The sequence below is a fragment of the Gadus macrocephalus genome, chromosome 8, assembly GCF_031168955.1.
Source record: "Gadus macrocephalus chromosome 8, ASM3116895v1".
Taxonomy (NCBI): domain Eukaryota; kingdom Metazoa; phylum Chordata; class Actinopteri; order Gadiformes; family Gadidae; genus Gadus; species Gadus macrocephalus.
Window position 1 is genome coordinate 3,989,556 of NC_082389.1, and position 27,700 is coordinate 4,017,255.

Consider the following 27,700-nt stretch of genomic DNA (forward strand, 5'->3'; position numbering starts at 1 on the left):
AACGGACCTAGCTACACAATGAAAATAAGGATGACGCACACCCAACCGATGCCAAAATATTTGGTACTCCGTTGCATTAAGTTATTCTAAGATTATTTCAAGTTTAAGTTTTCCATAAATTTAAGATAATTTCATGCATGACTATTTTGAGTGATTCATGTAATTTTTTTGAAGACCCCTTTTCTGATGCTGTAAGTGTGTTCTTTACACAGACCTTGTGAGGTTTGTATGTGTGAGAAAGACATGAGAGGTTCTTTGTATACCACTGTGGAGGTGGGGCGGCGTCTGGCCTGCAGGGGGAGTATGGAGCAACGGGTCTGCTGGGGTGATGGGGTCTGATTGCGGACAGGTGTCTGCAATCTGACCCAATCAGGAAGTGTGTATTTATGTGCCTGCTTGTCTTTCAGTGAGGGGTTGAGATGTGTGGGGGAGTTTCCTGGAGATAGCGTGACTTTAAAAAAAAAAAAGATAGCTGGGTGTTTCCCTCCCAGCTCAGCTTTAAGAAGCGAGTTAGAGACAGAGCTCACAATGCTTCCTGCTATCAAGAGACGTTGCAGCCAAGGTAGGAAATTATTTGATCAGTTATATTGACACCTTATACAACAATGTTGTGACCTGATACTATAGATATACCCAGGTGAAAAAATATTATACTTCAACAACACTTTTGAAGTATGCAACTGTATTCTGTACTAACTTTGTTGCATTCAAGTTTACCCAAATGTACTAAGGTATACCTTAAATACTACTATAGATATACGTCAGTATACTCCAAGTTTAAATAGTATGCTAAAATGTCACAGCTTTTTACAACCTTTAAGTGTACTGAGGTACACCAGACACACTTGCAGCAGAATTGCATTATCTCACCAGTGTGTTTGAAATATACTTAAAAATGCATTACAGTTCAATTGATAGAAGTCTATTTTGAACATACTATTATCATACCTCTGTCATATTTCAAATAAATTCAATAAACCTTCTGACTATTTAGTACTTTTAAAGTGTGCCATTATGTTAATAAAAATGTATTCAAATGTATTTAAAGTACATTCCTATCACAATTCAAGCATCAAATGCATGTACTTGAATTATAATGTTATTATTGTCAGGTTGGTCCACTTACTAAAACCCGACGCAGAACCATAAACGTTCACGACTGCGTCGAAGCGTCTGCGTGGTCATTGTGTTGCGGGAACCTGGGACCAGAATGAACCCTTAAAGGGGTAGTTCGGAATTTTGGACATAGGGCCTGATTCCGAAGTGAGCATTGGTATTCTATATCACTGGAGACAGTTTTCAACACATTTCATTCAGTCCTTCTAGTTGCAGAGTTCGCTCGTGCTAGGCTAGCGCAAGTCAACGGGCAATGCTAGCCTGCTATTAAAAACAGTCTTACCCACTCCACAGTACACCCAAGGTAAATCAATTATAACGCCAGACTATAGATTTAAATGTCTGTTGATAGAATAATGTTAGAAATAAAACTAACCATGCATCGCATGAATCATCGAGGGACTACTTTCTCAGCAGAAGCGGAATTCTACTATGCGCTGGTTAGGTTTGTAACCGAATCACGACAGAAGAACGTAAACAGAGAAGCGTGGGACAGAAGCGCAATTGAACGACTAGCCAACATGATGGTTCAGTGTGCTTTTAGAAATTGTAGAAATAAACGGTACAGATGGGCACCACAAAGTTTCCACCAATTTCCAGTGCGAGATCCAGAAAGGACTCAACTGTGGCTTGTTGCTGCTGGCTTTGACATCAAAACACCGGCTCGTACATGTACGGTTCGTTGGATACAACAAATTCCTCATAATCGTCTTCAAAAGCAGATGCATCGCTAACTCCTCCAAACGTGGCCATATCTTGTTAATTGAATACGCTTGTAGAATTCCTTCGTTCACTGTACTCTGCGTTTGCAGCAATGACAGCGGCAGGTAACCTAGGTATCAGTCCGCCGCTGCCGTAGCCTACGTACAGGAATATAAACACTGCTGCTGAGACCCCGCAATTCCCTCAAAATGCAATGCAATGCAAGGTTGGTTTTATTTCTAACATTATTCTATAAACAGACATTTAGATGTATAGTCTGTCGTTATAATTGATTTACCTCGGGTGTACTCTAGAGTGGGTACGACTGTTTTTAATAGCAGGCTAGCATTGCCCGTTGACTTGCGCTAGCCTAGCACGAGCGAACTCTGCAACTAGAAGGACTGAATGAAATGTGTTGAAAACTGTCTCCAGTGATATAGAATACCAATGCTCACTTCGGAATCAGGCCCTATGTCCAAAATTCCGAACTACCCCTTTAACACAGACTGTATGGGTTGTAGCTGCTGCGGTAATGGGCCAATCACGGCGCATTAAATCGAGGAACGTTGCGGTGATTGGCTGCACGCAAAATCATTAGAAAATGCATGCAGCGCTCAACTATTCTTCTTAAGTTTCTTTCTTTCTTTCTTATTCTCTACAAACTTTACCACAGCATTGGCCTACTGAATGCCAGATATATACTTTACGCATTGGACTGAATGCCACATAAATATATAAGTTCAGAGAAAAGTACATTCTTCTACTGGTGTTGCTTACGCCTCGTTTCCACATACGTACATTATCGTATGCAACATGGTCTCACAGGAATCCGTGAAATGACTACGGTCGGACGCTTAACTCGGAATCCGTATTGAAGTGATTCCGTCAGACCACCGCAGATTTTGAGTTAAGCCCCCGCTGTGGTCAAATGTGGCACACACACAGATTGAAACAGGAGCACACACACAGATTGAAACGGGAATCTGTGTGTGTGCCACGGAATATCATTGTCATTTACTTGCATTGTAGCAACTTCCGTGGACACAACAAGGACAATTTAAGTGTTCCAGTGAGACCACCCCGGGTTTTGAGTTAAGCCCCCGTGGTCGACTCGCTCGTTGAAACGGGGATCCGTGTGTGAGCCACGGAACATCAGCGTCATTAACTTGCATTGGAGCGAATTCCGTGGCCACATCACGGAAATCGGCGTGTTTCCGTGATGTGTCCACGGATTTCGAGTTAAGCATCCGACCGTAGTCATTTCACGGATTCCTGTGAGACCAGGTTGATCGTATGCGATCCAACCGTCTCCGAACGAAAGTCCATTCATTCCTATGTGATTCTCCGTAATGTCCGTTTTTCCTCCGAGACTCCTCCCCTCCGTAAAATTTCTGTCCGGTATGTCCGTAATGTACGTTCAAAAATGTTTACTTTCGCCGTCGTTTTACGGAGATACCGTATGAAAGTTTTTATGTTTTTCACAAAACATGTAAGTACCTGGCAGGCCAAACTCCTCGCCGATCTCTTTCCAAGCCTGGTTGGTTTTGTTTTTATCTCTGTATATGTTGATCCTCATGTTCCAAAGTACCGGTCTCCTAAAAACGGCCATTATCATACGTTCCCCCATCTTTTTGGCTGGCGTAAATAAATTCATGTCCGTACGTAAAACACTAGCGACCCCTTCCGTAAATTTACGGAAGCACGTATATACGAAAAACATACGTATGTGGAAACGAGGCGTTAGGCCAATAGCCTTTTGAGGCAGTGTTGTTTCTGCATATTAGTGTTAAGGGCCAATAATGCTCATTATCATACATTAGTCACCATGTCTGTGGAGACATTTGTATGCAGTCACATGTTACTATACTATACCCCCTCCACCAGAGGGGGCGCCCACGGATTGGGCGTCGGGACCATCGATATATATATTAACTAGATGCCCTACGGCGGCGTCTAGAACGTCACCATAGGCCGCCATCTTTCCACAGTAAAGCTTTCTGGTGGAATCTGTTGTAGCGGACGTAAATCAGTGATCTGCACAAACGCTAATACTCTTATCTCGCTGAAATCTTGAGGGATTTACAAACGGTTTGGTTTCTTACAAACGTTATTAACGTGGTTATAATTCTGGATGCTTGAACATGTTTAAATTGCAGCTTTTCTCTTCGAAAAACGACTTAATCGTGCAGCTTAGTTGTGTATCACGGGTAGGCTACTAGCTACCCAGTAATTGTACATCGATGGGAGAGGCAGAATTGCTATTTTCAATATAATTTAAGTTGAACATGATTAAACTGAAGTTGCAAATGATTTCCAATCGGGTTTGTTTGTCTTACATTATGAATTCTACAGGAAATTGCTGACAAGTGAAGATGCCAGACGTTTGTGCAGTTCTCGAAACGAGAACCCGTGGGATCACCTTTCATTACAATATTATGACTTTTATTTTTAGGATAATCGTTAGTTACCTAGTGGAAGTATATACAATACAGGTCCTGTTACACAGGAACAGCGGGGCTAGTATGACATAATAGTATTGCTAGATTGTTGTTGACACAAGGCTTTTTAGAATGTTTGAAACACAATCATTGAATGGAATTTTGGACACCTTTATTGTTTTTAGTGTGGTTAATCTTAAATACTGATTGAAAATGTTGACAATAATTAATATATCTGGGTGCATTTCTCACTTTTTTAAGGTTTCAAACCTATGATGGCATCATGCCTTCAGTGTGTCTTGAACAGCCACGAAGATTGCACATATTATATTCATATTTTATATATGTGTCTAAATGCATACTTGACTGCAGATAGATTTGAGTGAAGTTACCAACACAATAGATTGCTGAGTTTTAGTATATTGATTTAACATGAATACCTTGTGCATGTGTGTATTTATTGCACCTATCTGTTCTGTTTAATGTTCATTTCATATGAAAACACATGGTTATAATTACATAAATACATCTCTGTACAGGGTGGGGATTTCAACATGCAGCCTTTCTTGATGTGTAAAGGGAAATCTTGTACCGATTTTAGAGCATTATTCTATTTTTCTTAGAACCTAACAATTATTCATAAGTATGTACTGTCATACCTACATCTCTGACGTTTATAACTAACCAAACCGTTCGAAAATCGGTTGAAAATTGAGCAAGTTATGGTTATTTAAAAAGTACATGATTCACTACCAACACAATGTTATTGGTGAGCAGCTTACTGTGGTAAGATGGCCGCCAGTGGTGACGTTCGACTCCATTGGCCAGCACCGCGGACGAGGCATCTAGTTAATATATAGATCTATGGTCGGGACGATCGGGAGATTTCCCGGTCGGCCGGCCAGCGAGGTCAGGTGGACCGGCCCACAATTGTGAGCGGCCTGCGAAGTCAGTTGGACCGGCCTGCATTTGTGAGCGGCCGCGAGGCGTCTGCAAGCCGGCCCTCAGCATAATTTATTCCGCCGTGAAAATCCCCGAAATAAACAATAAATCTCTTCTTGAGAAGATCCAAACAACAATATTTATACCACTTGCTTACTCTCTATGTCTCATTCATGGTGATTTTTTTTACTTCATTTAATTCTTCATTATTCAGGCGTTACGGAACTTTCATGGCCATAAATAAATAATACGAACTACAGTTTACTTTAACCAATTAGTGTTCGGGCCATTTTTGGCAATTTTTTTGTTTTTGCACTGCGCCTACTCTAGAGAGCACTGCTCCTTCATAGTATGACCTCTAATCACATGCTTGGTCTCTTTGGAAAGCTGAGAACCTGTAGAATTGTATGAAATTATCAGAATAACTGTATCATGTACTCTCACAGTGCTGGGAAGACTATAATATTGTTTTTCCTCCCGGCCGGTTACACACGACTCCAAAACCAAGCTGATTGTAGTACCTTGGGTAACTCCATATCCCTTGGAAACACTACTGAGCCCTAGCCCTAGGTCTTGTGATGCTTTGTGTAAAAGCAGATCAACAAAGCATAAAAGATGAAGTCTCCAGCTCCTTTTATGTAATGATATGTCCATTTGTTCTGGTCAGGGTCCTTTTGGAGACTCCAAAAAAGATCTTTGGCTACCCAAAATGCATACTGTAAGTGAACCCAAACATGTAGAAGCATAATCTTGGTCTCAAATGAAAGGTTACCCTCTGGGCTTTCTTGTGAACCCTTTAGATAGCATACCAGATGTTCTGATATGGTATGGTTACCGGTCTTGTAAGGAAGTGCGCCAATTCTCGGCGCGCCAATTCTCTTCCGCACAGAGCAGAACTGTGGCCTATTTTACACATTTTTATTTTCTTAATTATAATTATATCATTAATTTTTACCAATTTTCTTTTTTTATTACTGAAAGAAAAAAAAACAAAAAACGGTGTTGCCGGTGTTGAGTAATCGGTGTTGGCCTCAACACCGTTAATACCGTATACCGCGGCGACCCTAACATGTGGGGGGGGGGGGGAGGGCCTGACCGGGCAAGATTCTCTATAGAAATCATACTTTTCACTGGTGTAAGTAGTACTTCTGTAGTAGTACTTAAAGCTATACTGTACGATGTGAGAGAGCTAGCATGATTTGAAATTAGCTTCTCTTCGGAGTTCTGTTTAACTCCTCCCCCACCCTTCAGGACTCCCTGCCCCAACCCCTCGACACAGAGCCGTGCACGAGCGCTAATGCGGCTTACTTCAACGGCAACCATTGCGTCACTTTTCAGGCCATTAAACTCCCTCAGCTGTCGCCATCGCTGAAAAGCTAATCCAATATTTATTCTCGTTTTTCCTCGAGCATTCTCCAACTTTCTTTTTAAAAGGATGAACCGGGGCAAGTAACGGTGGCAGTGGTAACTTCTGTTTTTTTTCTTCCATCGTGTTAACATTGTAGGCTCACTAGGTCTAGTCCACTGTCATGAACTACTATGATAACAACACTTTCTTTGCCCTCCGTGAACGCGCTCAGGCCGGCTCAGGCTCGTACACAGAGGGGAGAGAACGCGCAGGCTTGTGATTGGTTCTTTAGATTCGGGTACAATGTCTCCGATTGGTAAGCATTTTAACAGGTTTATAGCAGATACAGAATTCTTTTTTTTTTCGCTTCTTTTTCATTGCCCATAAGTTATTTATTGCTGTCAGGATGTATAAACCAATTTCAACAACATATTAAAAAGTGCATATCACTGAAAATCGTACAATATGCCTTTAAGGTATAGCTTAGTACATTTTGGTATACTTGAATGCGATGAAATTAATACATAATACAGTTGCATACTAAAAGTATACTTCCTTTCAAAAGTGTGGTTGAAGTATAATAATCTTTCACCGGTGTTGCCCTTATCTAGAGCTGGTTTGCCAGTACACAACCTTTAAAACTGAGCAAAGTCGATGACGTCGCGAAAATGTTTTCCCCATAATTCCTAGCGATCTGAACGCACCATAAATATATACATTTGAGGTGAACCAAAGAACAACTTAAAACTTAGAATAAAGTACTATTCAAGTGTACTTCAATACACTTTTAGCTAAATTAAAGTAGTACAGTAATTTACCACTGGAAGTATTTGTAATTTTGTATACTATGAAATATCCAAATATTCCTTATCGTTCAAACTTTTTTCATCAACCAGCATATATTTACGTTTCAAGACCAAACAACCTATAATTCTATTATGTTCAGAGTTTTCTAATACAGTTTTAGCACCTCATTCAAGGAAAGAATTCAGTCTCTGAACAACAGAATACTGTAGACTGTGACATCATATTTTGCAACCCGGTATCACGCGATTTCGTGCTCATGCGCACAAACGTTAATCTGTGCGCATCGTGTCCCAGATTACGATTGTCCGACTTTTTTAGTGATACACAGAACGAAATGTAAACCAATGCATTCTGAATGGGAGCGTTCTCCGACAATTGACGTGCTCCACAAAACGAAACGAGAGAGAGAAAGAGAGAAAGGCAGGGACAGAGAGGGAGAGCGAGAGAGAGAGAGAAGCTTCAGAAGGGGTGAGCGCAGATAGTACAGTGCACCCTCTAGTTATATATAACTAGATATAATTAAATGATTTATGATGACTATATGCTCTGTAAGGTGACCTTGGGTGTCTTGAAAGGCGCCTCTAAATTAAATGTATTATTATTATTATATCTGTATATATTATTATCTAGTTATATATATGTCAACATTTCTGATTTGTAAGCAGACCTCCTCAAAAACGAAGTTAATTGTCGGAGAACGCTCCCATTCAGACTGCATTGGTTACATTTCGTTCTGTGTGTCACTAAAAAAGTCGGACAATCTTAATCTGGGAAAGGATGCGCACAGATTAACGTTTGTGCGCATGAGCACGAAATCGTGTGATACCCGGTTGTATTTTGGGCATCCTCATCTGCAAAAAACTCCATTGGAGAGCTTTTTTTTTACTATTGCAGGGGGGTGGTTGCTGCTAAACAAATAAAGACAGGCTTTTCACTAAAAACTGAAAACCTCCATTAAAGGCATAGGTCATGATTAGGATTTAGAACCTATCAAATAAAATGTCATTATTACCCTCATGACCAACGATGGTACTCAAAAAGTATCACAAAGTTGGCATGGGTCGTAACCATGGCGATAACACACGCCCCTCTTTACTTAAACTTTGAACCCAATGTCAGTATTCGAATTCCAGCTGACAGTGGGTTCACTGGCTCTTCAATCCTTTTCTTATCTTTGCTTGCCTAAATGTCGGTGCATTAACCTCTGAGAAGGGATGCAGACCTTTCACCACATTAGCGGTTACTCCTCAAATTCCTCCACTGACCTCTTTCCCTTTGCAGCGAAGGGAAATTAAGTGTCCGTCGTGGGACCGCTGGCTTGTTAGCTAGAGCAGTAGACCGGCTTCTACTTAGAAATCTGCGATTGAGAACTTGATCGCCTGCGGTCAATGATGGATCAACCCAGGCTTATTTGCTCGCTACTCCTAACTCGTGAAGGGCAAAACCGCGCAGGCACAGAAGGATTGCCAGGTCCTGGAACTGAACAATCAGGCGTTTAGGAACCAATTTTTTGGAACTGAAGCAGAACCGAAAAGAAGTTGTCTTATCTAATCCACGGTTCTTCGAAATTGCGTCATCGCTGGATCTCCTGCAAGCCATCTATATCTTTTCATCTGCCCATTGCATGCTGGTTCCTCATGCACAAATACAGCCACCTTATCGACATTTTATGAATAACTCTAATAACTAAATAAATTAAAAATTTAAAACTTTGAAGAATCATATGTTATAGCCTTTGTAGACCAGTGGTTCCCAACCTTTTTTCTCCAGGGCCCCCATAATTCACTTCTGATGGAATTTGCGTCCCCCCCATCCCCTTTGCCCCAATGTATGTTTGTCCTACTTAATTCTCAAAACATATTCTCGAAATGTTGATTCAAATTTCAGAAACGTGAAAGTCTGCTCCATTAAATATATGTTGAAAAAGTGATACATGAAAAGCGGTTGAAAAGTGTGTTGATTTCGCTTGGTGCGTTAATCGTGTTATCATATCTGTATGGCGGTAACTAAACCTAACATTACGCATGTTCTCACTCGACCAATCAGTGATTACTTGCTTTGAAGCCCTGCAGAGAAGGGCAACGCATTGCTGAGCTCTGGGGGGCCTGCCCGTCTTCTCAGGTTGGTCATCAACCGGCAGGAGGAGCGTGTACGGCGTAGAGACGCAGATCTTTGATTAGGTGCTCGACAGAGAAGGGTGATAGACCCTTATGCCCTCAGAGCTATACACATACACACTACATATACATGTAAACACCGACACACACACACACACACGCATAGATATATGTATCCACAAACATGTGGTTTTCCTGACAATTTGTGTCTCATTTGCAGATCGCACCAGGGATATTTCTACAAGAATCTCTCTCCAAATCAACACCAAGGGAACCTGGTTTCAGACTGGAAACTGATTGTTGGCTGTCAGAGTTCGTCCTGCTATCTTCTCAACTCCTCAGGAAGCTCCTAAAACCTTTTGAACTTAATATAACGCAATATAAGAAATTGCGTTACATTTAAGAATACGCAATATAATCCTAATTTCTTTATCATTAAAGAGAATCTACCTTGTTTCAGACAGGGAAAAAACAGTTGATTGTCAGGGCTAACCTTCCTGCTATCTTCTCAACTCCTCAGAAGGTCTTACAACCGTTTGATCAGAAGTAAACAAATATGTCTAAAATATTAGATACTTTGAAAACAGTGTTTTTCGCTCGCCCTAAGCGGTTGGCAGAAGCTGTTAAGAGTGAAGGCAGTAAGATTGAAGGACATCCAGGTACTCTGGAAATTTACAATCTTCCTCTGAAACCCCATCCAATGAATGTAGAGAACTGCATGCGCTTCACATTTGGACAAGACTCGACCAATAAAAGGAACCGCACCATCATGGTTCTAGGAGCAACTGGGGCGGGGAAGTCCACCCTGGTCAACGGGATGATCAACTACATCCTGGGGGTCACATGGGACGATACCTTTAGATTCAAGTTGGTAGACGAAGGGACGGCCAAGTCTAACGCTCACAGCCAGACCTCTGAAGTCACCGTGTACAAGCTCAACCACCGAGAGGGCTTCCAGATCGACTACTCCCTGACTATTGTGGACACGCCGGGCTTCGGAGACACAAGAGGCATAGAGAGAGACAAGATGATTATGAGTCAGCTAGAAATACTTTTCTCAACTAAACGTGGAGTCAGCGAGATCGATGCCATCTGCTTCGTGGCCCAAGCGTCGCTCGCTCGGCTAACGCCCACACAGAAATATGTCTTTGACTCGGTGCTCTCCATATTTGGGAAAGATGTGGCAGATAACATCCGGATTTTGGTGACATTTGCAGATGGCCAACACGCTCAGATTCTCGATGCAATCAACGAGTCTGGGGTCCCATGTCCTAAAAGGAAAGATGGTTTACCTATTCACTTCAAATTCAATAGCTCTGCCTTGTTTGCTGTGCCTTGTGACGCCAATAATGACGATGATGATGATGATGGAGATGTCGGGGGGGAATTTGATAAAAAGTTTTGGGAAATGGGAACAAACAGCATGAAAAGATTCTTCTCTGCTCTGAATGTCATTGAGACCAAGAGCTTGACCTTAACCCAGGAGGTGCTCAGGCAGAGAGCTCAGCTGGAGACTTGCATTGAGAATCTCCAGATCAATGTGAAATTGGGTTTAGCTAAACTTGAGGAGATTACACAAGAATCTCAAATCCTCCAAAAACATGAGGCGGTGATCAAAGCCAATGCGATATTTGAGTATGAGATCAGCATCAAGAAACCTGTTCAGTTTGACATTTCCAACACAGGAAATTACGTCACCAACTGTCAGCAATGTCAAACGACTTGCCACTTTCCCTGCGCCATACCAAACGATGCTAACAAGAGGAAGTGTGCTGCCATTGGACCAGATGGTAACTGCAAACAATGCAAGAACAAGTGCCCTTGGAATGTGCATTTCAACCAGAAGTACAGATGGGTTTACAACCAGGTTACTGAGAAACGAACCTACCAAGAGCTGAAACACAGGTATCAGAACGCAGAGAAAGAAATCAAATCGGTTAATGACATCATCCGACAGATGGAGAAGGAATACGCCAGCCTAGAGGAGGATGTGTTGATACTGATGGATGACTCAGTTCAGTGTCTCAACACACTGAAGGAGATCGCTCTGAAGCCCAATCCACTGTCAACACCTGAATACATTGACCTGCTGATAGAGGGAGAGAAGTCAGAGGCCAAGCCTGGCTTCAAGGAGCGCATCACAAAGCTCCAGGGAATGAGAGGGATGTGGGAATTAAAAGAGAAGATTGGAAAAGGGATTGGGGTCATTTAGCTACCTGTGCTTTATATATTAAAGCCTTATCAAAAATGTGATAACAAGGACGCTGTTGATGAGAACAGAGTAATGATACTACTACAAAATAATACATGTTGGTAAAAATGTGAATCTTAATATGTTGAATATGAAAAAAGAACAGAAGCTGTTGAATCAATATTTACAAAGTTGTAATCATGATGATGCTTGTTACGTTAAAGAGATAAGAATAAACAATTATCTGTGCACATTGTATATTCTCAAATATCAGTTTAAAGTTATCCTTTACACTGTTAAAATCCCAGAGTTGGGTTTTGTGTTAAACTTTGTAGAAACAGACACATTTACATTATAGTCAAGTATGAGAACACTTCAGCTCCACTTACATGGCAACAGATTGTAACATTTTCAATTGCTAAAACACTGTTTGTGTGGGGTCCACTTGATCAATTATGATTTACAGATGTTTTGTGAATGACAAAAAAGAAAATGCCTAGAAATCGATCAAAGTGGCCAAATGTGTTAATTTTACCAGCCTTTTAGAAAGATTTTCATCTGCCTTTTACTTTATTGATGCATTCAAGCTTAATTTTATTTTTTAAGTTGATTTAATTTGTCATTTTTATCTTGTACAGAATTTGTACCAAATGTATATGCAAAATTAAAACGCACGTATAATGCTTTTTTGGAGTTATTAATTTCCTGTAGGGCTACAACTAGAAAGGTTTACATGCCTAAAAATCAACTTTATAATCCACACACTGTTCTTAATCCTGTCCCTTTAGGGCCCCCCTTACGAGTAGTCCAATTTGTTGTTATTGGTCAGCTGGCCCAAACTGTTGGGATTGATCAATCACTTTGCGGGTCTGTCGGCATTCCCCCAAGAAGTTATAAACATTGCGGTTATCAATAGCTATGATTTAGCCGTACCAGTTCCAAGCCAGAGTTTGATACTGAAACACAAAGTCCGGCCAAACAATCTGAGCAAGCTTTAACACTGTGGCAACCAAGAGCGGAACAGGACGTTCTGCAGTGGTACATGTAATGTTCTCATGTCTTGTTCTAACTGTAATTTATGTACACCACGGTAACAACCGTGTTTTTGTCAAGTGCCCCGTGACACAAATAAGCAAATAAGTTTCAATATCCGCACATAGCCAAGTTTCAATATCCACACAAGGGAGCAGGACTAAGCATATACGCTGCAATATCTGCACATAGCAACAAGGGGAGCAGGCCCAACCATATAAGCTGTAATAACTGCACATAGCCACAAGATGGCAGCACCATCGCAAATATGAGTAAGCCGGAGGCGGGCACTCAACATCATAGCCAATCAGAGCATGTACTATGTCATAGAGGCCGTGCCTACTCCGTATCTAAACGAGAGCGAGGTATTCCACAAAGCCGGTTTTATCACATTACCGGGTAAGTTAACCCAGGGTTTGCGTAGCCCTCAGTTTTTTTGCAAATGGTAGTTCTATGTCGTATAAGCTTCGCCTTTTAAGGCTATCGCTATTGGGTTATCTGTTGATGGCATAGATTTCTCCTCAGATTAGTCCAATAAAGCAATGATAACAAAAACTAAAAAAACACAAACGCTCGATCAAAGGCCCGGCCCGACCCGGCTCAAGGATAGTGGTGGGAAATATATGGGTTTCGCCTTGCGAAATCCAGCATGCCTTTCGAAACACCTCGTGATTGGTCGATGAAACGCTACCAGGAATGCCTAAAGGGCGTTCTTGTGTCATGACGGAAACGCCCAAGCCTGCAGATGGACCCTTCTCTATTACTCTGGTTTTTCCCTTCACTTTCATGGATTCCATGAAGGACGGGTTGGGGCCGGAGTCTTTGCAGACTCACTTTTTTCTCTTGATCATCGCCTTGCTTGATAGATCAAGCAAGGCGATGATCAAGAGAAAAAACGAATTCCTCCTAGATCTAGGAGGAATTTGTTTTTTATTAAGCTGTTGTGTTTTGCACATCCTCTGCTTTGTTGAGTCATTGTGTGCCCTGGTGACTTAAGTTTCTTGACTGGGGTCCAGCAGGAGTAGGCCTACATTGATTGGGCTCCGCTCGCAGCTTCACCTTAGCCCATAAGGCGAAGCCTAGACGGCGTAGCCAACATGAAATAGAACGATAGTTATGATATTATAACTCTAGTTCTATAATTGTAAGCGTAGCCATCTAGTTTCCCACCTGCTGTACCCTCCAAATGATGAAAGAATAGCGTGGAGGATGGGCGGCGGTCACATTGATTGGTGCATAGTTAAACATTTTCAGTGTGTGCAAGCACGCGCACGGGACAAGCCCATAAGGCAAAGCCTAGATGGCTACGCCTAGAATTATAGAACTAGAGTTATAATATCATAACTATCGTTACGTCTTTCTGACCAATCGCAGTTCAACGCCGACCTGGGCTGTACCACTTCAGGAGGGGGCGCTCAGTTCTCCCCTCTAGACAAAACTGAATTGGTTGCGCCCTTGACCCGGCGGCTCCGAAACGTTAAAGTTCCCACAGGGATCCCGATTCACTCCGTGCGTGTGTGTGTGTGTGTGTGTGTGTGTGTGTGTGTGTGTGTGTGTGTGTGTGTGTGTGTGTGTGTGTGTGTGTGTGTGTGTGTGTGTGTGTGTGTGTGTGTGTGTGTGTGTGTGTGTGTGTGTGTGTGTGTGTGTGCAGGCGTTATTCGATTACCTGGTAAACATGTAGGCTACGGTAATATTCATACTGGTTTAAATAATACATTTGATTGTATTTCCCATCGTTGCTGAGCGCGAGTTTTGTTCGAAAGTTCAGTGATAGAAACAAATAAAAGCCCGGGCTATTGAAGTTTAACGGTACCACTGTCATGCACCTACAATATGTCAAGTGGACCGCGTTGAATTCACTGCGGGTCTCTCTTCTTATATCCATCTTACCAAAGATATCTTATTACTGTCCTCCTCAACACTCTCTGATCTCACTGAAATGCTAGTATAGCAGCGATCCGGGGCTTTTTCCAAAACATCTGGAGCTATAGCTCCGAATGCCCAGGTCTAACGACGTGCCTCCTAACCCACAGAAGACTTGTACCACAATCCACAATAATTTTTCCCTTTTGCTTTGCAATCAATATCCACAAATTTATATTTTTTTGCTTGTGGCTGCTAACATGATATCCAAACTTACGCTTCACATTACGTGTCCAACGAAACACAAATATTGTTTACTTGTCCTTCCTAAAAGGATATCTACACGAATATGATAATGTCACAATGCACAAATATACAAAATGTCAAAAAAATTACTGGTTTTGTAAAATTCTATCCACACACTCACTTTCAGAACAGATTATTTAGGACATGTGAACTCGCCTGTACGGTGTATGCATTTGTGAATCTCGTCGAGTTGTGTCCAATGTGTACCGCAGCTAATCTGGCTGCATACTTAGCATCCACCTATAGAGGGCGACATGTGCACCTGTAGACGGCAATATCTCAAAGGCTATTTTAAAGGCAATGCCGTAGTTTATGTTACAAAGGTTCGCTTTTTGATCAGCCGCAGTAATCATTTAATTTAATAATGATTTTGGCTGTCAATAACAGCTGTGTGAAATGCACTATTCTAAATGGCTGAGAAACTGAGGGAGGGAGAAGGTTGTTTAGTTTCAAAATCGCTCTGTTCCCCTCACTCAGTCACTCACAGTCTTTCTCTCAGGGCCGTCGATAAGGGGTGAAAGGTGATGACGATTCTAGGGGCCCACAGCCCAGGGGGGGCCCACCCCAGGTTGATTCTCGTAGAAATAGCCCCCCCCCCCCCCCTCAACAATTCAGCGCAGGGGGGCCCATCAGTAAATCTTGTCTAGGGGCCCAGAAATTGTAGCAACGACACACACACACACACACACACACACACACACACACACACACACACACACACACACACACACACACACACACACACACACACATATACACATATATGAATTTACACAAACATGCAGAGGTTTTCCTGACATGTTTGTGTTTCATTTGCAGATCACATCTGGGATATTTCTACGAGAATCAACCTGGTTTCAGACGGGGAACAAACTGTTGATTGTCAGGGGTGACATTCCTGCTGTCTTCTCAACTCCTCAGAAGATCTTACAACCGTTTGAATTAGTCAGAATTCTGAGGAGTTAACAAATATTGCTACAATGTTTAATCCTTTTAAAACAGCGGTTTCGCCCCGCCCTAAGCGGTTGGCAGAAGCTGTTAAGATAGAAGGCAAGAAGATTAAAGAATGTTCAGGTACTCGGGACGTTTATACTCTTCCTCTGGAAGCCCAGTCCATGGAGATAGAGGGATGCAAATGCTTCATGTTTGGAAAAGAAAACCGTGGTAAAAAGAACCGCACCATCATGGTTCTAGGAGCCACTGGGGCGGGCAAGTCCACCATGGTCAACAGGATGATCAACTACATCTTGGGTGTCACATGGGACGATACCTTTAGATTCAAGTTGGTAGACGAAGGCACGGCCAAGTCTCAGGCTCACAGCCAGACCTCTAATGTCACCGTGTACAAGCTCAACCACCGAGAGGGCTTCCAGATCGACTACTCCCTGACTATTGTGGACACGCCGGGTTTCGGAGACACGAGAGGCATAGAAAGAGATGGGTTGATTATGAGTCAGCTAGAAAATGTATTCTCGGCTGAAAGTGGAATCAGCGAGATTAATGCCATCTGCTTCGTGGCCCAAGCGTCTCTAGCTCGGCTTACAACGACACAGAAATACGTCTTTGATTCGGTGCTCCGCATATTTGGCAAAGATGTGGCAGAGAACATCCGGATTCTGGTGACATTTGCAGATAACACAAAACCTCTGGTTCTCGGGGCGATCAATGAGTTCGGGGTCTCATGTCCTAAAATGAAAAATGGTTTACCAATTCACTTCAAATTCAATAACTCTATACCTGGTGCATACAACGAAAATGAGGGGGGTGACATTGAAGAAGATGGAAACAATGATGAGGATGATGATGATGATGATGATGATGAGGAAGAAGAAGGCCTTAAAAAGTGTTGGGACATGGGAACCAAAAACATGAAAAAATTATTTTCTGATCTGAAAGTCATTGAGACCAAGAGCTTGACCTTAACCAAGGAGGTGCTCAGACAGAGCTCAGCTGGAGATCTCCATTGAGAATATCGAGATTAAGGTGAAATTGGTTTTAACTAAACTTGAGGAGATTAAAGAAGAATCTCAAATTCTCAAAACACACAAATCAGCGATCAAAGAAAATGAGAAATTTGATTATGAGGTCAGCGTCACAAGGCCTGTTAAAGTTCAAGCCGAAGAATCCTCATTGAACTGTGAGAAATGTGATGTAACTTGCCACAAATCCTGCGGGATAATACTTAATGTCACTTATTTTTGTGAGGTCTTTGACATCTTTGCTAACTGCAAAGAATGCAAGTGTGGTTTGATGAAGCATGAACTCAAGGCTTTCTACTGGGGTTCCGAGACGGTGAACGAGAAACGAACCTACGAGGAGCTGAAAAAAAAAGTATGAGAAAGCCTCTAAGAAAGCCATGTCCGTTGAGGACATCATCAAACAGATGATGCTGGAGTACAACCACCTAGAGGAAGAGGTGGTCAGGCTGATGGAGCGCTCAGCCCAGTGTCTCAACACCCTGAAGGAGATCGCTCTGAGGCCCGATCCAATCTCAACACCTGAATACATCGACCTGCTGATAGAGGGAGAGAAGTCAGAGGCCAAGCATGGCTTCAAGGAGCGCATCAATAAACTCCAGGATCTGAAGAAAAAGGCCATTACCATTGGGGAGGTTGCTAGTGGGGCCACAGTAGACTCAATTTTGCGGCCGGACAGTCCAGTGGTTAGTACCTCTCCCAGCACAAACCCCCCGAAAAAGAATTAAATATAGGTTATTATTACACGGCTCTTCTCAATGCTGTAGAATTTTCCGTTCACTTGCAAGGGATTTATTTACAAGGATGCTCTTGATGAGAATTAACGGAGTAATGAAATTGATGGAAATTAAACATGTAGTTATAGAGATCACACGCGCATGACAGCGAGAGGACGTGTTTTGAATAGCTCACGCATATTTCCTTTCATAACTCATTTTCTCAATCCAACACACGGCTGAGAAATGATAATGTCACCATAATGAAGCCTTAATAAAGAAAGGCTGACTACATTTGCATGTGTTTCACTGTTTGCAAACAACTTAAGGCGGCTGCATGCTTCAGCGTTGGTGTTACGTTGTTGCGCAAAATTTACTCAAAGCAATTCATGCTCCCTTTTAGGTTGCGCGTGTTGCGCGTGTTGCCAAGCAATTTACCGGCAGAACAGTAGGTGGAGTAATATGTGGAGTAAAGTTTTTCGTTGAAGACGACCTCGAGAATGACGTCTTTGTCTGTGGGAGTCGTTGGTTTGTTTATGTGCCAAAGTTTGATGATCTCCTTTCGCGAGTCATCCGATATCTTCCCGACTCTCACCAAAACCGGCCCGTGTCAGGGAGCAGCTGGCAGATCATTTTTTGTCAGATGCTGGCGTGTTTCCCCACCAGTACAATGTGCTACGATTGGGTATGCGCACTGACCAATACATATATATACATTGGTCACTTGGAAGCATGACTTTTGATTCATTAGTTATCATGTTACACAAGTTACCTAATTTGGTTTACGTCAAACTCATTCATTCATATCCATATAAAATGTTTATACAACAGCTACTGCCTTGACAGATGAATGAATTATTTAAGTGTAGGCCTATAGCCAAAGGCTTTAAGCTATAGCGCATAATGTCCTCATAAATTATATGGTAGGCAGCATTATTAGAGAAAAGGGGTTTATTTATCAAATACAGAAAATAGTCCCACCATACACGCACACATTTTTCATTCACTACACACTCACGCTTTCAAATTTCATTCACTAAAAGAGGCTACTGAACTTATGTTTCACACAGAACATGAACACTTATGTTTCACATAGAACGTGAACACAAAACATTACGTAATTAATTCAAATAGGCTAACACTAAAACAAATAAGGCCAGTAGGCCTAATAGAACGAATATCGGGTGACAAGATCATTAAAATGGCTCACAATCCCGCATCAGCTGTTTGATGTCGCGCATCAAAATAGCACTTTGCCCCTGTGGAAGGGTTTGCATAAAGGGTTCGCATAATTATGTGCCAGATCGGGTGGTAGGTGGCGGTATGAAAACAGGAAATGTGATACTCCAGACAGGAAGTAGTAATCAGACGAGCAGACCAATCACAGCCTTGCAGGCTGCGCGGCTCGCGTAAAAGCTTACGTAAAAAATGACGCAAGTCTAGAAAAATCGCCCGACGCACGCAAGACGTGAGAAGTCGCGCAAGGGGTGCGCAAGGGCGCGCAAGGGCCTCTTGCGCTTGCGCTTACGCTTACGTAACTGAGCATAAATCGGCCTTTAGTCACACTCTGTTTGCATCCGCGTTCCGTGATGCGTTCAAGGGCCGTGACGTCTCCAAAAGCTCACTTTACGCGATGGATCGAGTGAAATAGGAAAACCACCCGTTTCTCTGCCTACTGGATCGACACTCGACAACCAAAAACACTGCGGCAACAACCTTGAATTTGTTGAATTTGCTGTTTAATTTGGTTTGTGTGCGGTCGCAATCGCAATCGCTTCCGGGTCCCTGCTGAGCTCCATGGACCACATGGACACTGATGAACTGCTCATCGGGAAGCTCAAATCCCTGGCTGGAGACACTGAGACAAAGACCCTCTTCGATGCCTACCAACACGACAAGCCATTCCAGCAGAATGTTGACCTACTTGGTAGCACAAGTACCATCCTCCTGAAGCATATGAAGGCTGCGTTTAAGCTCCTCCTATCAACGGCTCAAGTGGATTTCCCAACCCTTGGAGCGCAACTATCTACCTTCAAAGGCACCACGAAACCAGCATTTGCTACAGCAATCGTGCAATTCATCCAAGATGCACGTACCATCACCTGCCTCAAATGCAGCCAGGACTACTCCCCCTACAGCTCTGAGAACACCACCAGCGAGGTAGTGTGCCTGATGTGCTGTAGACCCGGACATCTAGGGTGTTATGCAGACACCTTGATAGACGAAGAAACTGGCATTGTTTTTCTCTGCAGCATTTGCCTCCCTGCTAAGAAGAACCCGGCTCCAGGATCACAGGTAGCTCCCCCTGTCGAATTGGAACCTGCTGATAACACCAAGCTCAAGACAACTGCCCCTCTCAGCGAGCGTCTGGCATCTGATAGCGATCCCAGCACAAGAAGCTCCTCCAGGACTCCGAGTACGATCGCTTCAAGCCAGTCTGCCCCCTGCTCCTGAAACATGAATGCTCCCATGGAATAACAGGACTAATGTAACAGGGTGTGGTATATCCTTTAAATTATAATTACACAATTGCCTTTGTTTTTCTGTATTACCTGAAGTTTAGCTTTCCATGCCGCCTTAAGCTCTATTTTATTTATTTTTTTGATTTGGCTCCACCTCCTTCTATACTCCCGCCCACATTCCAGAGATCCCGATAAGTTTCCCGCGCCCCCTGCCCTCTTCCCTTTGTTGCGATACCCTTGGGAAGAGGTGTGTACATTTATATTGTAATCAAATCTTTGACCATCTTATAATTTATCATTATTTATATTAGTTATTTTGATTATATATTGTTTAATTGGAAGTCTGGGGTTTATAATCATCCATAGTTATTAGATAGATTTCTGTGTTATGGGGAACTTTGTGTTTTGTTGCGATGTACTAGCATATAACTGACCCTCATGTAGTCATGCTAGTTCCCCTTCCCCCCCTGTGTGTTTCATAGAGTTGGAGTAAGGGCACAAGGGCTAAGGAAGCTATTTGTATATGTGTGTATTCAGGTATGTCTTTTATTCCTTTTATTTCAATCATTTCTGTTGTAATATTGTATGTAGTTGGGCCCTTTGTTGCGATACCCTTGGGAAGAGAGTTGGAGTAAGGGCACAAGGGCTAAGGAAGCTATTTGTTTATGTGTGTATTCAGATCGAATAAATGGACGTCGGAGTGCCCGAGTCCAGACACATCGTGGGTCACGTCATTCATTGCTAGAAAGAAACACAACGCAGAACGAACCGGTCACACTAACAGGCGGTCCATGTGCTAACTACCATCCCACGTGGTGCAAGAAACACATGAGGAACGGTCCTGAAGGCAATCGGGGCTGCAAGAAAGGAGATTTCCATGCTTCACTCTGCCTGAATGGTCTCGCCACAAAAATGTGTCTCAACGAGAACTGCAAGCTGATACACATCCGTGGTGTGAAGCGCTCTAAAGATGAGAAAACATCTAACAAAAAACAAACCGCTGCAGCTGCAGGAAAGAAGACAACGTTCAGTGTCGAACGAAAGCCCACTTCTAAGCCCATGCAGCACTCCAAGCGCAGCAGGAATGATAGCGTGTCATCCCAAAAAACGCAAGCAAACAAAAATTCCTCCAGCCCCAAGCCCCTGAACCACAAGGATTTTCTCAAGCACCTGGCGCAGATGAAGGCAGACCTGACAAAGGAGGTCACCAAGGATCTGTCCTCCCTGATCCAGAAGTCATTCCAGACAATGATGGAGCTCCACCATCAGCAAAGATTCAACCTGAACAGGCAGATGTATCACCCGTCTCCTATGCAGTACTACCCAGAGGTTCATCAATCCCTCTATCATCATCCTCCTCCTCCTCATCCTCTACAGGGTTACGCAGCATAACATCCCCTCCCCTGCCAGACCCCGAAGGGATTGTAGGACGGCCATCTCCTCTCCCAATATCCACCACCTTCCTGCTAAACGTCCAGGGCATGGACCCGGGGATCAAAACCCAACGCTGGAAGATCAAGTCTCTTCAGGAGAACGTTGCATCGAGCACGCTGCATACCCCCTTCTTCATCCCGAAGCCGAGACCGGAATCGCTGGTTATACCACGTTCCGGGCTGATCGGGACAAACGTGCCCGAGGTGGAGTAGCCATCTATCTTCACAACACCATACCCGCTGACATGGTGAAAGTTTACTCCAACTCCTACTGTGAAGTCGCACTGATCTACAACGCAAACTCCAACTTCTTGCTTGTCGGAGTGTACCGTCCCCCACTAGCACCGTTGGACATGTTCGACGACTGCTTGTGCGTTATACAAGACTTCATCAACGGTATAACAGGTGTACCCGAGCTGTACATCGCTGGAGACTTCAATCTCCCATTCATCGACTGGTCGACTAGGTCTATCAAGCCTACCTCCAGTATCCTAGCCTCTGACAGGAACTCTGGTTTAGCAATACTAGAGTTTATGTCCTCCAACTTCCTTGAGCAGCTAGTAGATGAGCCGACCCGGAAGGACCTGAACATCCTTGACCTCATCTTCTCGTACAACACGGAAATGATTCATAGCATGTCAGTCTCAAAGACCGAGAAGTCAGATCACGACATCGTGAGCTGTACTCTCGTCCATCCGCAGTTCCTGCTGAAGCAACCAGCCAAGCTGCAGTATGCTCCTACTTCAGCTTTTGACAATATCAACTTCAACTCGGCTGCCTGGGACTCCATCAACAATGCACTTCTTGCTGTAGACTGGTCTACAGTCGTCAATCCAACGACACCACAAGATGTTGCTTGGGACATGTTTGAAGGTATCATCGTCCAAGTTTGCAAGAAGCATGCTCCTTCACACAACCGCAACCGCCAAGCCGCCGCATCCTCATCCTCTTCAAAGATCCCCAAGTCCCGAAGAGCCCTCCTCCGTAAAAAGAAACGCCTCAACGCCAGGATCAACTCTATCAAGTACAGATTTGCAGGCCCTGCTCCTCCACGAAACGTCACCAAGCTTCAAAAACTTAATGACGAGAGAGCTGCCATCGAGCTGCTTCTGAAAGCAGACATCAAGCAGCAACGCCTGGGAGACGAATTAGCTGCCATCAGCAAAATAAAGACCAACCCCAAGGCCTTTTACTCCTTTGAAAAGAAATCAAAGTCTCCTGTCTCCTCTGTTGGCCCCCTACTGGACAGTGACGACCAGCTCCGGTCAGATCCCGTTAGAATGGGCAGTATATTGCAGGAGCAATATGCAAAGGCATTTAGCAACCCAGACAAAGCTAACCTCGCTGAGGTTTGTGTATCCAAGCTTGTCGCCCAGTCAGAATCGATAACGGATATTGACTTTGACGAGCAAGATGTCCTTGATGCTATCAAAGCAATGGGCCGCTACTCAGCTGCTGGCCTAGATAAGTTCCCAGCCCTCATCCTCAAGGAATGTGGAACTGTGCTAGCCCCAGTAGTCACTCAGCTCTGGAGATCATCACTCACCTCCGGAGAAATAGCGATGAAGTTCAAGAGTCAAAGCGTGATTCCTCTGTTCAAAAAGGGAAAAAGATCGGTAGCTGCCAACTATCGACCTGTCTCCCTAACATCTCATCCCATCAAGATGTTCGAACGGGTCTTCCGTGCTAAGTTGGTTGATTTTATTGAATCCAAGGATATCATCAATCAAGATCAGCATGGCTTCCGAGCTGGAAGAAGCTGCCTGACCCAACTCCTTCACCATGTTGAGGACATCATATGTGATTTGAATGCTGACGAGAACGCTGACATCCTCTATCTGGATTTCAGTAAAGCATTTGACAAAGTCGATCATGCTATTCTGCTAAAAAAACGTAATCTCTACGGCATCCAGGGAAAAGTACACCAGTGGCTCTCCAGCTTCCTACACGGCAGAACGCAGCACGTTGTTATTGATGGAGTGGAATCCAACATCATCAGGGTTTTGAGTGGGGTCCCACAAGGCACTGTGTTGGGTCCACTACTTTTTATTTTGTACATTAATGACTTGTTCTCAGTTGTTAAACACAGCAAAGTAAAAGTTTTTGCAGACGATTCTAAGCTGCACAAGAATATCAGCTCCCCGTCAGACTGCCAGCTTCTCCAAGAAGATCTGCATGCGGTAGTTCTTTGGGCTAACAGCAACAACATGGAACTAAACGAAAACAAGTTCCAACTTTTACAACACGGTAAAAACCAAGATCTGAAGCACCCCTACCTTTTACCATCTGGGAAATCAATATCCTCAGTCGACGTTGTAAAAGACCTTGGTGTGTACATCGACAAGGAACTCCGATGGCGCCAGCACATCTCCAAAAAGTCAACCGAAGCCTCTGGCAAAGCTGGCTGGGTATTAAGGACCTTTTCAGTCAGAGACAGAGACACTATGATGTTGCTCTACAAAACATACGTTCGCTCCATCATCGAATACTGCTGTGCTCTCTGGTCTCCCCACCTGCTCTGCGATATCATCATGGTTGAGTCTATCCAACGCTCATTCACTGCCAAAATAGCAGGCTACACGAACCTCAGCTACTGGGATCGACTCAAGCAGCTCGACCTCTACTCTCTGCAGCGCCGCCGCGAAAGATACATCGTGATTCTCGTCTGGAAGATCTACCACGAAGTGATCCCCAACAATGTTAACATCGTCTTCCAACATTCACAAAGGAGAGGTGTTACATGTTTGCGACCTCTCGGCAGCTCCAAGTCCTCCTCATCCTCATCCTCATCCTCATCCGCTTATCCGGGGTCGGGTCGCGGGGGGAGCAGCTCAAGCAGGGGGCCCCAGACTTCCCTTTCCCGGGCCACATTGACCAGCTCTGACGGGGGGATCCCGAGGCGTTCCCAGGCCAGTGTTGAGATATAATCTCTCCACCTAGTCCTGGGTCTTCCCCAAGGTCTCCTCCCCACTGGACGTGCCTGAAACACCTCCCAAGGAAGGCGCCCAGTGGGCATCCTTACCAGATGCCCGAACCACCTCAGCTGACTCCTTTCTAAGTAAAGGAGCAGCGGCTCTAATCCGAGTTCCTCACGGATGGCTGAGCTTCTCACCCTATCCCTATGGGAGACGCCAGCCACCCTTCTGAGAAAACTCATCTCGGCCGCTTGTACCCGCAATCTCGTCCTTTCGGTCATCACCCAGCCCTCATGACCATAGGTGAGGATAGGAACGAAGATCGACCGGTAGATCGAGAGCTTTGCCTTGCGGCTCAGCTCTCTTTTCGTTACAACGGTGCGGTAAAGCGAACGCAATACCGCCCCCGCTGCTCCGATTCTCCGGCCAATCTCACGCTCCATAGTACCCTCACTCGCGAACAAGACCCCGAGGTACTTGAACTCCTTCACTTGGGCTAAGGACTCATTTCCTACCCGGAGTAAGCAATCCACCGGTTTCCTGCTAAGAGTCATGGCCTCAGATTTAGCGGTGCTGATCCTCATCCCAGCCGCTTCACACTCGGCCACCAGCCGATCCAGTGAGTGCTGAAGGTCACAGGCCGATGATCCAATGAGGACCACATCATCTGCAAAAAGCAGTGACGAGATCCTCAGACCACCGAACTGCAACCCCTCCCCACCACGACTACGCCTCGATATCCTGTCCATGTATATCACAAACAGGATTGGTGACAATCCTGTTTGTGTCACCAATCCTCCAGCTCCAAGTACAGCAGCATTAATACAATGAGATTCCATTCCTTCTCATCTACAGCCTCTGCACTGTACAATGCTGTACCACCAGACATCAAGTCGATTCCAACCCTTGACAAGTTTAAGGCAGCACTTGATAGCTTTCTCCATTCTGTTCCCGACACTCCTCCTACCCCTGGCTACACTGGGGCAAACGGAAACTCTCTGTTGGAGTGGGCTGGTAGCAAGAGTCAATAATTGCTATCTACTATTACGGGAACGTTGGCGGTGGAGATACTCAATATCTTGGCCTGAGCGATCCAGCTCGAAGCCAACCCAAGGAAAAAAGTTAAAAATGTTTTCTTTTTAAACTTTCTTTCTTACTGGGTTTTGGCAGAGTAAATTGCTTAAAAACACCATGATATGTGAATGCATTTGTGAGCGTTCTTCCTTGCTTCACTGGTTTGTTTAGCTCAGATGCTGTGTGTGGAGCCCCTCTCTCTTCTCGTTAATCTGGACCTGACAACCTGTTCGCTCTCTGGCTGAGGTAACATAGAGTGAGACCCCTGTGATTCGCTCAGTCTAGATCATGATGTTGAAATTAAGTTTATTCCCCTGATTTTGATTTTGTTTCTCTTGTTCTGTGTACTTTAAATGCTTGGCAGCAGTCACTGAGTGTATTGACTTAATGCTTCTTCGTCATAATTTTTCAAGTTAATTGTGCAAATTCTTATGTGAACTTAACACACACTTCAGCACATTGGATTATGGCTGTGATGTACTTTCATCATAAGATAAATACATTTCTTGTTATTTTTTAACTCATGTTTTTTTTTATTCTTTATAAGTTTATGAATGTAGATGCTCGGGCAATTCATGATGCATTATTTTTAAGTTTGGGTCCCGGGGAGACACAAATCTATCCTTTGGGTCTCGAAGTGAAAAGGTTTGGAACCACTGTATTAGAGGACAAGAACCAAGGCTCTAAAACAATAGTTACTAAAGTATAATCATGTTGAAGCATGCGTTACCTAAAAGAGAATTAAAGATGAATACAATGATCTGTGTTGACTTTAAACCTTTTTATTTGATTGATGCCCATTGTATATTCTCCAATATTTGTTGAAGTTATCCTTTGCAGGCTGCCCCTTCTGGTCAGTTTTAGCGAGGTCATGAAACCACCAGCAGGGGGCGACAGTCAGAGATGGGTTTTGTGTTAACTTTCAATAACAGACGCTGACATTTATCGCCCCAAGCCACAGCCCTTCATTTTATGTCAACAGAATGTAAAATTTCCCAATTGATAAAACACTCTGTGAGTGTTCCTAACACAACATTAATCAAACAGTGTAAAATATTCAACACAATATATTCTCTGGAACAGAAATATTGAACAAATATAAATTACAAAATGGGACTCCTTAAAATAATAAAACCTTATGTGGGACATTAACTGGTTTTGTTTTCCCCTTACCCGCCAAATCCATTTCCCAGTCCCCATACTTCGCCTACCTATCGTTAGAATGTTTGATTGACTAGGCATACTCTGTCCAGGGCAATCGCTCTCAAACATTTTCTATTAATATATTCTAGTGTAATTCCATGTGTTTCAATAGGCTGACAGAATGAATGCATTACAGGATCATGTAGCCTAACATATTAATAGGCTACTGTCCATAGTCCATGTCATAGAGGAATGTGTGATGTTCGAGGCAAGTGTAACGCTTATCAGTTCAATTTTCAATTTCAAAACTTAAAAATACACAGAAAAAATTTTGAAGCGTTATTTACTTAAGAAAACTTAGGAAGGCTTTTGCACTTAGAAATTGTAGTAAATTCTACAAGGGTGATCATGAAGTAAACTTTACTTGCAGATATAAGTTTATTTTACTAGCAAACCTCAGGTAACTTACTAATGATTATTCATATAGTCATTGAATTTTACTCTTTCCTTCTTTGTAAGTTTTGACTCTGACTGCTTCAAACTGAATAATCTCACCTGAAATCAATGGCTTTTCAAGGTAATTTTTAAATACTTATTCTAACTTTTATTTATGGACTATATTTAAGTAACATTTACACAACATTTTACGTAATTTTTCTGCAGTTTAAATTGCCTAAATTTGTTCTAAATGTTTTTGTTTATTGAAACAATGACTTAAAAAAAAAGAATGAAGCATCTGTTTCATTTAACAACACTTATTTTTAATTGAAAAATAAGTTTGCATCGCAAAACAACAACAAGGTATATAGTTCACCCTAAGAAGATTTTTATTATTATTTATTTATTCTTTTAACAAAGCCAAAACACAATTTTGTGATGTTTTTTTCAAAACATCTTAGGGTGGCTAAAATGGGTCTGAGGTAGCATGTTAAAGACACAATGACAAGTTCAGGAACTGTTTGCATAGAACATACGTATCTTTTGGATCCTTTTTAACCTTAACCTCTCGAAAAAAACATTTGACATGCTTCAGGAACCTTTAGTGCATCTTAAAAGACATGCTTATTATTCGAACATTTCGACTTAAAGAACAGTGTTTTGCCCTGAGATTCTAAACGT

At 43.1% G+C, this 27,700-nt stretch overlaps 5 protein-coding genes across 7 annotated transcripts in view; 4 read left to right on the plus strand and 1 right to left on the minus strand.

Annotated features, from left to right (window-relative positions):
* Positions 1-27,700, plus strand: part of slc39a6 (solute carrier family 39 member 6) — a 583,352-nt gene that overhangs the window by 538,884 nt on the left and 16,768 nt on the right. The gene's annotated exons all lie outside the window — the stretch shown is intronic.
* LOC132462545 (uncharacterized) overlaps positions 1-27,700 on the minus strand; it is a 570,484-nt gene that overhangs the window by 516,791 nt on the left and 25,993 nt on the right. The window lies entirely within an intron of this gene.
* Positions 1-27,700, plus strand: part of wdr33 (WD repeat domain 33) — a 373,687-nt gene that overhangs the window by 215,859 nt on the left and 130,128 nt on the right. The window lies entirely within an intron of this gene.
* Positions 497-12,347, plus strand: LOC132462554 (uncharacterized). Its single transcript, XM_060058131.1, has 2 exons — positions 497-562; positions 9,691-12,347. The coding sequence occupies exon 2, from the start codon at positions 10,027-10,029 to the stop codon at positions 11,680-11,682; it is 1,656 nt and encodes a 551-aa protein (XP_059914114.1). The 5' UTR covers positions 497-562; positions 9,691-10,026; the 3' UTR covers positions 11,683-12,347.
* LOC132462560 (uncharacterized) lies at positions 15,562-26,198 on the plus strand. Its single transcript, XM_060058139.1, has 2 exons — positions 15,562-17,693; positions 25,487-26,198. The coding sequence occupies exon 1, from the start codon at positions 15,843-15,845 to the stop codon at positions 16,827-16,829; it is 987 nt and encodes a 328-aa protein (XP_059914122.1). The 5' UTR covers positions 15,562-15,842; the 3' UTR covers positions 16,830-17,693; positions 25,487-26,198.